Raw genomic sequence first — 12,293 nt, 5'->3', positions numbered from 1 at the left:
GGCGCCAGCCCCTGGGCTTTCTTTTTTTAGGGTTTATTTATTTATTTGAAAGGCAAAGTGAAAGATTTCCTAAATTTGCTGACTCACTCCTCAAATGCCTGAAACAGCCAGAGCAGGGTCAGGCTGAAGCTAGGAGCCAGAAACTCCATCTGGGTTTCCCACATGGGTGGCAGGAACCATTATCTGCTGCATCCCAGGTGCATTAACAGGGAGCTGGATCAGAAATGGAATAGCTGGGACTTGAACCGGCACTTCAATACAGGATGTAGGCATCCCAAGCAGCAGCTTAATCTGCCGTGCCATGTCTGCTCCTGTTGTACCTGAGGGAGTGCAAACAGAGGAGCACCACACATTGATAAAATCTGATGGGTCCTTTATTACCGGTGGTGGAGAGTAGGCTCAAGCCCTAAAGAACTCTTGACTCCAAAGCCCAATGCAACAGGGTTTATAAAGGCAAAAACCATAAAAACAGGAGGGGGAATACATGGTTACTGGGGTCAAGCTAACCTAAATCCTATCCTAAACTAATATCAATTATAATCTTAAATTAATACCAGTTACAGTCTTAACAATTTTAATTATAATCTTGACATTAATCCAGGTATTGGCCTAAATCATATACAGGACATAGACAAATTACAATCTTATCAGTAACCCAGGTGCAGCCTGTTTTTGAGCTTGAGCTGTCCTGCTAGGGGGTTTCTATGCTTTGCCAAGTGTGATAGTATTTGCTAAGTGTGATGTAGTGGCTACCTATGACTTTAAGCAACGCTTTTGTTTGACTACAGCACTTCCTATGTTATCATTTTCTAAGGATGCCATCATGTGGAAAAAAACTAAGAAGTATGAAGGCTTAAAGTCTAACATAGGGCGGCATTATGGTGTATTGAGTAAGGCGCCTGTAGCGCCAGCATCCCATATGGGTGGCCATTTGAGTCCATTTCCTATCCAGTTCTCTGCTATGGACTGGGAAAGCAGTGGAAGATGGCCCAAGTGCTTGGGCCCCTGCACCAACACCGGAGACCTGGAAGAAGCTCCTAGCTCCTGGCTTCAGTCTGGCTCCACCTTAGCCATTGCAGCTACCTGGGGAGTGAACCAGTACATGGAAAAGCTCGCGCTCGCTCTCTCTCTCTCTCTCTCTCTCTCTCTCTCTCTCTCTCTCCGTAGCTCTGACTTTCAAATAAATAAATAAATCTTTTTTTTTTTTAAAGTCTATCTTAGGGGCTGGTGCTGTGGTGCAGTAGGTTAATCCTCTACCTGTGGTGCCGGCATCCCATATGGGCACCAGTTCGAGACCTGGCTGCTCCACTTCCAATCTAGCTCTCTGCTATGGCCTGGGAGAACAGTAGAAGATGGCCCAAGTCCTTGGGCCCCTGCATCTGCGTGGAAGACCTGGAATAAGCTCCTGGCTCCTGGCTTCAGATCGGCGCAGCTCCAGCCGTTGCAGCCATTTGGGGAGTGAACCAACGGAAGGAAGACCTTTCTCTCTGTCTCTCTCTCACTGTAACTCTAACTCTCAAATAAAATAAATAAAATCTTAAAAAAAAGAAAAATTATCTATTTAAAAAAAAGTCTACCTTAAATGGCTTCTTCATATATCCTTAAACTTTCAGAGTAATTCCTGTAGATTCTCAACGCAGTCAAGCTGGACATTTTCATACTGAAATACGGATCTCTGGGCTTCTCTACAGAGCACAGCTGCCACCTTAAACATAAACCCTTTGAAGCTGATGTTTTTCGTGAAGTTGTTTGTATTTAATGGCATGCATTTTGGTCCTCTTTTACAGAAGGGAATAGTGAACACCCCACATAGCTTAAACAATTAATAAATTTATAGAAAAAATTGTTTTAGTGATGCTGCCACTCACACTACCCTTCTTCCTCCAGTGGATTATTTTGAAGCCTATTCTGACTTCCTATCATTTTATCCATAAGTACTTCAGCAGATGTCTCTGCATGTAAATGATACTGTTCAAAAACACATGAGCAAAGACACTGCTGGTTCCCGGTCTTGTGATGCTGGCTCAGATTTTTGATATCAGGATTTCCTCAGGAAGCTATATATTAAGGCACAGGAGAGTGTGTAAATATATATTCGTATTTTTTCTCTCTCTCTCTCTCTATTACTTCCTTACATGTTAAACCACTCAAAGAAAGACTCTCAAGAAAATCAGACACAGAGTAGTCTGAATACTTTGAATTGTAACAGGATCACTGATCGAGGATCTTAGAGACGGCTCAGGGAAGAGATGGAGAAAAGTCACACACAAAACCCTCCACTTCTCAGTGGTGACTGATTTTCACTCACCATATTACTTGGTATGCAACAGCTCACTATTACAGTTACTGTACATGAAGTAACTCATGTAGCTGCATATAAATAAATGCAATGAAGGTAGCTTAAATTCAGAAAATGTTTATTAGTGATCCTTACCTTTTGCTGGATTGAGATTCTGAGCTATAAATCCTCTTAGTTCTGCATTTGTGGAAGTCAAACCAACCTGAAAATAGTTTAAAAAATTAAAAATAGGACCTTAAATGTTATGATATCACTTAATAATCTATTTTATTTGCCTCACACTAGAAGTATGTATCAAACATCCATATATCCACATCAAAAAGAATTTTATTAACCATAGGAGTGTTTTTTAATGTTGCCACCGCTGTTTGAAATGGGAAAAATATGAATTGTTCAGATAAAGATCAAAACAAACTCAGTAACATTCTTAGGAGAATAATTGAGACCTATAGATTTACTAATGGTTTTTAGAAAGCAAGTAATATGGCTGCGAAGTTGTCAGAAGACTTGTCAAAATTCCATCCTCACTGCTGCCCTTAATTTTCTGTTCTTCGGCACTATCTGCAATGCTTTTGATACTATGACATGGACAGGATCAAAGACAGACCATTAGTACACAGTGCAGAGGTGAAATGCACTGATTTCAGGTCCAGCTTCCTGGGTTCACATACAGCTCATAAGGTTACTAAAGGGTGTGGCTTTGTCCAATCATGCAACCTCTTCACCTGTAAACTGGAGAGTGAAGCCAGTACTTATCAATCCAGGTCGCTGACACATTAAGTAAGATCATTTATGTAAAGCATATGGCATGGTGCTTGGCATATGCTGCTCAATCCATGTTAACATTCATCACTATTAGTACTGTTATCTGAAGGAATACTATAGAGAGTGCTCGTAAATTCAACTCTAGATGATTTAACTAATGTAATGTCCACTGGACTACTCAGCATCACAGGGCTGAATATGGTAGTATCATCAAACAAGGTTTTAAAAAGACTAGCATTGTGGCACAGAGGCAAAAGCCCCCACCAGCAACACCAGCATCCCACTTGGATGCCAGTTCAAGTCCCAGCTGCTCCACTTCTGATCCAGTTCCCTGTTAACAGCTGGGAAAAGCAGTGGAGGATGACCCAAGTGTCTGGGCCTCTGCCACCCATGTCAGAGACCCAGATGAAACTCCTAGTTTCTGGCTTTGGCCTGGCACAGCCTTGGCCATTGTGGCCACTTGGGGAGTGAACCAGCAGATGAAAGATCTCTCTGTCTCTCACTTTCTCTCTGTGATTCTAACTTTCAAAAAAATAAACCTTTAAAAATTTGTTATAGAGGCTGGAGCAAGAAAAAAAAAATCTCCATTTTTGAAAACTTAGTACAAAGCAAGCATCCAATAAATGGCTCTATTATTATTATTGTATTATTGGTTTAAGCATTTAAGATTTGTAATCTTGAAACAAGTTTATGACGTTAAAACAAACTTTAGTATTACAGGTTTGTAGTTTAATACTTGAAACATTTTTTCAAGGTGCTACCACAATGAAAGCATATTTCCAAACGGTTTTACTGAGTTATCATTGATGTACAAAATTATACATATTTAAGGAACACAACTTGATGTTTTGATATATGTATACATTGTGAAATGATTACTACAATCAAGCTAACTGACATATCCATCACCTCTACAAAGTTACTTTATCACAGTGTTATGCATATGTTGGGAAGATTCAATTTAAATTCTATACCAGGGGGCCAGTGCTGTGGAGAAGTAGTAAAGCTGCAGCCTTCAGTGCCAGCATCCCATATGGGCACCAGTTCGAGTCCCAGCTGCTCCCCCTCTGATCTAGCTCTCTGCTATGGCCTGGGAAAGCAGCAGAGGTTGGCCCAAGTCCTTGGGCCCCTGCACCCACGTGGGAGACCCAGAAGAAGCTCCTGGCTCCTGGCTTCAGATCAGCGCAGCTCCAGCTGTTGCGGCCAATTGGGGATTGAACCAACAGATGGAAGACCTCTCTCTCTTTCTCTCTCTCTCTCCCTCTCCCTCTCTTCTCTCTGTGTAACTCTGCCTTTCAAATAAATAAATAAATCTTAAAAAAAAAAATCTATACTAGATGTGAGTTCTTAGCCTAGCAGATGAGATGCCTGCATCCCACAACAGAATGCCTGGGTTCCACACTCAGCTCTGGCTCCTTACCCTAGCTTCCTGCTGATGTGATGGCTCCAGTAACTGAGTTCCTGTCATCCATGTGGGATCGAGTTCCCACCTCCTGGCTTCAGCATAGCCCAGTTCCAGCCACTGTGGGCATATGGGGAGTGAAGCCATTAGGATCTCTCTTTTGTTCTGTCACTCAAATAAGTAATATTTCAAAAATACTGTACTCTCAGCAAATCTCAAGTATTTAATACGGTATTATTAACTACCATTACAATGCTATGCATCAGTTCTCTAACAATTGGGAAGGATTTTAAATGTAACTGTAGGTTGTATTATTATTTTTTTAAAGATTTATTTATTTATTTGAAAGTCAGAGTTACACAGAAAGAGGAAAGACAGAAAGAGAGAGAGCTCTTCCATCTGCTGGTTCACTCCCCAGATGGCTGCCACAGCTGGAGCTGTGCCGATCCGAAGCCAGGAGCCAGGAGCTTCCTCTAGGTCTCCCACTGGGTGCAGAGGCCCATGGACTTGGGCCATCTTCTACTGCTTTCCCAGGCCATAGCAGAGAGTTGGATCAGAAGTGGAGCAGCCGGGACTTGAACCGGTGCCCATATGGGGTGTCGGCGCTTCAGGCCAGGGCGTTAACCTGCTGCGCCACAGCACCAGCCCCTGTTGTATTATTTTTTAAAAGCATTCACAGATTTAACATTATTTAATTATACTTCAGGGAAAACAGATTTAAAAGGTAAGTTTATTTTGGTGCAAACCATTTTTGAAACCCATGCCTGTATTCTTCATAGACTCATATGATACTTTACAATTTCATAAGGTTAAGACCTTATTGAGTTGGTTAACTCAAATATACTAACTGCTCACTTAATGGATGTCAGTTCAAGTCCCAGCTGCTCCACTTTCAATCCAGCTCTCTGCTGTGGCCTGGCAAAGCAGTGGAAGATGGCCCAAGTCCTTGGGCCCCTGGACCTGTGTGGGAGACCAGGAAGAAGCACCTGGTTCCTGGCTTCAGATTAGATCAGCTCTGGCCATTACAACCATTTGTACATAGAGTTCACATCATACAAAGTAATTCTGAGGCAAATCTGTATCTGACATTGAGTACCAAATTTTACAGCAGCAATTGAGTCTGAGATACCCAGAGGACAGCTTCTTAATTCAACACAGCCAACAATGTCCAGACTTAATTTTGTCTAGCTTCTTGAAAGCATTCAGTTAGAAGTAAAGTTAATCCTGTGCAACAAAATTTGCAATAAGTAACTACACGCATGGCCTAGCTCTCCAGAGTTGCTCTCAAATATGAATGTTGAATATTCAATTTGCTGAAAATCTTTTGAAGAGTTCACTGTGGCATTATTAACATATTCCCCCACCAGACCCCTCTTACTTAAGCTCTTCCTCTCTAACAAGGAAAAAGCAAAATTTTTGTTGGTGTTCTACTTTTAAAACAAAGCAAATGCGGTAAAGATAGCCTTTAATATAGTCCATGCTTGAGCCAATGGGACCATTTGGTACATGTATTCTGATAACTTCAAAAGGATCCATTTGCACATTTTTGTTACTATACAACAGTAACGGCTAAAACCACACAGTCACAGTAGAGTTCACAGTTACTGGGTTCCTGTCATGCTTAAACACCTGCTCTTGATGTCCAACTTCTGCAGATGAAGCAGCAAGCTAATTCAGAAACTTTTTAAGCAGCTGTACACCTGCACTTAAATAACCAACAAATTATATTCTAACTGTATGCTAATTTTAGTCTCATAAACGGAAAGAAGGTTGTGTAAAACATATATGTAGCTTATATAAATACTATAATATATACTTAATGAAAATTCAAAAATCCATATTTCTGTTTTCAGAAACACTTTGTAGGTTATAGGCTCAGAAAAAAGTACATTAAGAGTAGATGAAATTGATCAGGAAAAGTATTTCACAGTAGCTATTCTTTCCTATTCCACCTATTCAAAAAGTACCTATATTTTACTGAAAAAGAAAAAAATGAACTCGTATGTCATACGATTTTTCTATTTTTTGCCTTATCAGGTATGGATAAAGTCTTCTATCTGGGTGTTGTTCTTAAAGTCTTTTTTTTTTAATGGAACAGTCATTTGGTGTCATGCTTAAGATGACAACTGGACATAATAGGGCCTGGGTTCAATCATCAGTTCCACTTCTGATTCCATGTTCCTGCTAATGTGTACCTTGGAAGACAGTAAGTGGTGGCTCAAGTACTTCTGTTCTTGCCACTCACATGGGAGACTCAGATTGAGTTCTAAGCTCCTGGTTTCAACCTGGCCCAGCCTTTGCTGTTACAGCCAACTGGTGAGTGAACCAATGTATGGAAGATATCTCAACCCCCCCCACCCCTCCACCCTGTAACTCTTTCAAATAAATAAGTAAATCTTTTAAGTATATAACAGGACGTTATAAGATACATATTTATATAATGGGACAATATATGAGTACTCCAAATGCTATGCTGCATACTATCAGCAGTCACTAAACACTGAATACAAAAAAGTCCAATTTTTAAGAATCAAATCGTATTTCCAATAATAACATTATAAAGCTATTGGAATTTCACATTTCAGGTGGACATAAATGAAAGAAAACAGGAGTTGGAGATGATCTGTGCTCCCTGTTAAGTCTCATAGGCAAGATGATCCTTGAGTCACTGCAAAACAGGGGTGACAGCACATGTGCACCAACCAACACAAAGAACCACTCCTGTCAAGTGAAATAGGTATGTGAATACATTTGTTTGTTTGTCAAAGGTTCACTCCCCAAATGGCCACAAAGATTGCGGTGGGGTCAATCTGAAGCCAGTAGCCAGGAGCTTCTTCCAGGTCTCCCATGTGAGTGCAAGGGCCCAAGCACTTGAGCCATCTTCCACTGCTTTCCCAGGCACATTAGGAAGGAGCTGTTTTGGAAGTGGAGCAGCTGGGACTCGAACTGGTGTCCATATGGAATGCCAACACTGCAAGTGGCAGCTTAACCCACTAAGCCACAATGCAGTCCTGAGTATATAGAATTCAAGTGTGGTCTGTTATTCAGTGGTAACGACTTCCAGTACCACAACCTCAACAGACAACTTACAAGAGAAATGCAAATGACTCACAGATATATGGAATGTTAGCTTAGACTAACCTTTAATCAGAGAAATGCAATAAATTCCATACCACTTTTTGTAGACTAGATTGTCAAAGATAAAAAGAAAATAGGGGCTGGGGTTGTGGCACAGCAGGTTAGGCTGCTGCTTGCAATGCCAGCATCCCATGTTGCAGTACCAGTTTGAATCTTGGCTGCTCCACTTCTGATCCAGCTTCCTATTACTGTAACTGAGAAAGCAGCAGGAGATGCCCTGCCACTTGCATGGAAGAACCAGATGGAGTTCCAGGCTCCTGGCTTCAGTCTGGCCCTGCCCTGGTTGTTGCAGCCCTATGGGGAATGAACCAGAGGATGTAAAGATCTCTTTCTCTTTTCCCTTCTCTACCACTCCACCTTTCAAATAAATAAATCTTTTAAAAAATTATGTAGCAGGCTGGCACCGTGGCTCACTTGGTTAATCCTCTGCCTGCGGTGCCAGCATCCCATATGGGCATTGAGTTCTAGTCCTGGTTGCTCCTCTTCCAGTCCGGCTCTCTGCTGTGGCCCGGGAAGGCAGTGGAGGATGGCCCAGGTCCCTGCACCCGCATGGGAGACCAGGAGGAAGCATCTGGCTCCTGGCTTCAGATCAGCATAGTTCCGGCCGTAGCAGCCATTTCGGGTTGAACCAATGGAAGGAAGACCTTTCTCTTTCTCTCTCTCTCTCTCTCTAACTCTGTCAAATAAAAAAAAAAAATTATGTAGCAGAAGTATTAAGATAAGAGAAGGTACTCAAGGGCTGGCGCTGTGGCATAGTAGCGGTGCTGGCATCCCATATGGGCGCTGGTTCAAATCCAGCTCCCTGCTGATGGGCTGGGAAGTAGTGGAAGATGGCCCTAGTGCCTGACGTCAGATCTGCCCAACTCTAGCTGTTAGGTCATTTGGGGAGTGAAGCAGTGGATGGAAGACCTCTGTATGTAACTCTGCCTCTCAAGGCCAAGGACCTCAATAGACATTTTTCAAAAGAGGAAATCCAAATGGCCAACAGACACATGAAAAAATGTTCAGGATCACTAGCCATCACAATGAGGTTTCACCTCACCCCGGTTAGAATGGCTCACATACAGAAATCTACCAACAACAGATGCTGGCGAGGATGTGGGGAAAAAGGGACACTAACCCACTGTTGGTGGGAATGCAAACTGGTTAAGCCACTATGGAAGTCAGTTTGGAGATTCCTCAGAAACCTGAAAATAACCCTACCATACAACCCAGCCATCCCACTCCTTGGAATTTACCCAAAGGAAATTAAATTTGCAAATAAAAGAGCTGTCTGCACCTTAATGTTTATTGCAGCTCAATTCACAACAGCTAAGACCTGGAATCAACCTAAATGCCCATCAACAGTAGACTGGATAAAGAAATTATAGCATATGTACTAATACTATACAGCAGTAAAAAAAAAAAAAAATGAAATCTCGTCATTTGCAACAAAATAGAGGAATCTGGAAAACATCATGCTGAGTGAATTAAGCCAATCCCAAAAGGACAAATATCATATGTTCTCCCTGATCGGTGACAACTGACTGAGCACCAAAAAGGAAACCTGTTGAAGTGAGGGGAGGGTTGCGGGTGGAAGGGAAGTTACGGGCGGGGGTAGGTGGGGGAGGGGAAGCCACTGTAATCCAAAAGCTATACTTTGGAAATTTATATTTATTAAATAAAAGCTAAAAATAAATAAATAAATAAATCTTAAAAGAAAAGGAAAGGAAAGGTAGTCACGAAGATTCAGCTAAACAATAGGTTACAAAACAGTTTGCTTTCATTTTTATTAAAAAAAAAATATAGGGGCAGGCATTTGTGGTATGGCAGGTTAAGCCACTGCCTGGGACACCTGCATGCCATATTGGAATGCTGGTTCAAGTCCAGTTTCTTGTTAATGCGTCTGGTCCAAGTATGGGTTCCTGCCACCCATGTAGATATCTGGTTGGAGTTCCTGGCTCCTGGCTTCAGCCTGGCCCTGTCCTGACTGTTGAAGGCACTGGGGGAGTAAACCAACGCGCACATGCTTTCTCTCTCTCTCTCTCTCTTACTCTGCCTTTCAAATAAATAAAATAAAAACCATTTTTTAAAATTAAAAATATGGGCCGGTGCCGTGGCTTAACAGGCTAATCCTCCGCCTTGCGGCGCCGGCACACCGGGTTCTAGTCCCAGTTGGGGCGCCGGATTCTATCCCGGTTGCCCCTCTTCCTGGCCAGCTCTCTGCTATGGCCCGGGAAGGCAGTGGAGGATGGCCCAAGTGCTTGGGACCTGCACCCGCATGGGAGACCAGGAGAAGCACCTGGCTCCTGGCTTTGGATCAGCATGATGTGCCGGCCGCAGAGGCCATTGGAGGGTGAACCAATGGCAAAAGGAAGACCTTTCTCTCTGTCTCTCTCTCTCACTATCCACTCTGCCTGTCAAAAAAAAAAAATTAAAAATATGTTGTCTATGTAATTGTATACATTTGTGTATATACTAGCTGCTGATAATTTCCACACTAGCTATTTTTTTCTTTTCCTTATCAATGTTTTCTAATTTTTCTGTAATGAGTATCACAACATGTATTTCTTAAAAATTCAATGACAAGGCAAAAATTATTCCTCAAATTATATTTCAAATTCTTAATTGTATACTAAGGGAGCTTACATTAGAATATATCTGTATTGTTGGTCTAGAAGAATATCACTAGATACTATTCAGTAACAGTTTGACCTCAGATGCATGGAATATATTGCTTCTCATCTCCTCCTTTTGCTAAACAATCCATTCCACAGCCATGCAGTTCTGATACAACTATGCCATGACAGCATAGAATGGGGTTCATGACTCCAGCCTGGCGACCTATAGCACCCCACTTCCTACCCCACAGTGTCTACCCAGGTGGGCCAACCAGTGTCAACCACAGCCCCTCCATGGAATTTGAAACACAAATACTAAAAGAGACAAGTTCTCTCTTCTTCTGAGATGAAGCATTGTAAAGCCAGGTAGGCCACTATGCCACTGCACAGAGAGCCAAAGATGAGCAGTGAGAGACAAAGCCCTGACACTACCACCTGATCCCCTGAATCCAGATACATCTGCAGTTAGAGTATCCTTGACTTTTCAGTCATGTGAGACAGTACATTCCATTTACTGTCTTGGTTTCTATCACTTGAAACCATAAGGGGACTAAAATGGCATGGACAACGAACGCAAAAGTAGCTCTTTGCAAAAATGTGGTTCTCATAAAAGAAATACAAAGTGAGAAGCAGAAATTAAAGGTGCTGAGTATTTATTTTTTATTTTTTTATTTTTTAATTATTTATTTATTTTTATTTTTATTTTTTGACAGGCAGAGTGGACAGTGAGAGAGAGACAGAGAGAAAGGTCTTCCTTTTGCCGTTGGTTCACCCTCCAATGGCCGCTGCGGCTGGCGCATCTCGCTGATCTGAAGCCAGGAGCCAGGTGCTTCTCCTGGTCTCCCATGGGGTGCAGGGCCCAAGCACTGGGGCCATCCTCCACTGCACTCCCTGGCCACAGCAGAGAGCTGGCCTGGAAGAGGGGCAACCGGGACAGGATTGGTGCCCCGACCGGGACTAGAAGCCGGTGTGCCGGTGCCGCAAGGCAGAGGATTAGCCTAGTGAGCCGCGGCGCCGGCCAGGTGCTGAGTATTTAAACATCTGTCTAGTGAGCCTCCATCAGAGGGCAACCTCTTTCATACCTGTGAGTCGCTTCTCAGCAGCACATGACACAGCTGACCCCACCCTCTCTGAAACTTTCCTTCCATGGCCTCTGGGTTCCCCGACCTCTCTGGCCGCTCCTGCACAATTTCCTTTACCACTTCTCCTTCTTCTCATATTTAAATGGAGAAGCCCTGAGCTCACACCTTGGCCCTTCTATGCTCTACATTCATGTACTAACTATGTAGTCTCATATGGTCCCACTGATTTAAAATAATTTTAATATGAAATCACTCCAAAATTTCACCCTCTGCCCCAAAGCATTTCCCTGAGCTCCAGAGTCACTGATCAAACTCCCCAGCCAATATCTCCACTTGGATGTTTCTGGATCTTTCTTTTTTTTTTTTTTTTTTTTTGACAGGCAGAGTGGACAGTGAGTGAGAGACAGAGAGAAAGGTCTTCCTTTTGCCGTTGGTTCACCCTCCAATGGCCGCTGCGGCTGGCGCATCTCACTGATCTGAAGCCAGGAGCCAGGTGCTTCTCCTGGTCTCCCATGGGGTGCAGGGCTCAAGCACTTGAGCCATCCTCTACTGTACTCCCTGACCACTGCAGAGAGCTGGCCTGCAAGAGGGGCAGCCAGGACAGAACCGGCGCCCTGACCGGGACTAGAACCCGGTGTGCCGGCGCCGCAAGGCGGAGGATTAGCCTAGTGAGCCGCGGCGCCGGCCTGGATCTTTCAATTTATTAGATTCCAAAGAGAATTTTTGAATTTGCCACAAAATTCTGCACCTCCCCAAGAGTTTGTCTTCTCATTAGATAGCAGGGCAGTCAGGACCCCAGTTACACAAGCCAAATACTGAGAGGTCCCCTTTTACTTCTCTCCTGCCCCCATATCCTAATTTCTCAAGAAACCTTCTGGCTGTCCTAAAAATGACAAGGAAGCAAAATCTGTACCTGCTTATGGCTACTGAAGCATGTTAAAAGTTCTAGTTTTGAACTGTAAGCCAAATCAATGAACAGAGATACAGTAATAGGCTAAGGGTTGGTT

At 42.9% G+C, this 12,293-nt stretch overlaps 1 protein-coding gene across 11 annotated transcripts in view; it reads right to left on the bottom strand.

Annotated features, from left to right (window-relative positions):
• Positions 1–12,293, bottom strand: part of TFDP2 (transcription factor Dp-2) — a 184,218-nt gene that overhangs the window by 117,584 nt on the left and 54,341 nt on the right. For 7 of the 11 annotated variants that reach the window (XM_062213855.1, XM_062213862.1, XM_062213851.1 and 4 more), the window contains one exon: positions 2,435–2,501. The exons of 1 other annotated variant lie outside the window; for it this stretch is intronic. Coding sequence is in view for 6 of the 10 variants with exons in the window: in XM_062213851.1 (XP_062069835.1) it covers positions 2,435–2,501 (67 nt within the window). In the remaining 4 variants the exon portion in view is untranslated. Of the gene's footprint in view, positions 1–2,434; positions 2,502–4,484; positions 4,587–8,018; positions 8,196–12,293 lie in introns of those variants that run through there. 3 more of the 11 variants (XM_062213823.1, XM_062213829.1, XM_062213850.1) reach the window with 2 other exon arrangements.

Source organism: Lepus europaeus, chromosome 2 (assembly GCF_033115175.1).
Source record: "Lepus europaeus isolate LE1 chromosome 2, mLepTim1.pri, whole genome shotgun sequence".
Classification (NCBI taxonomy): Eukaryota; Metazoa; Chordata; class Mammalia; order Lagomorpha; family Leporidae; genus Lepus; species Lepus europaeus.
The sequence above is the reverse complement of the archived record's forward strand: the minus strand, read 5'-3'. Positions and strand labels throughout refer to the sequence as shown.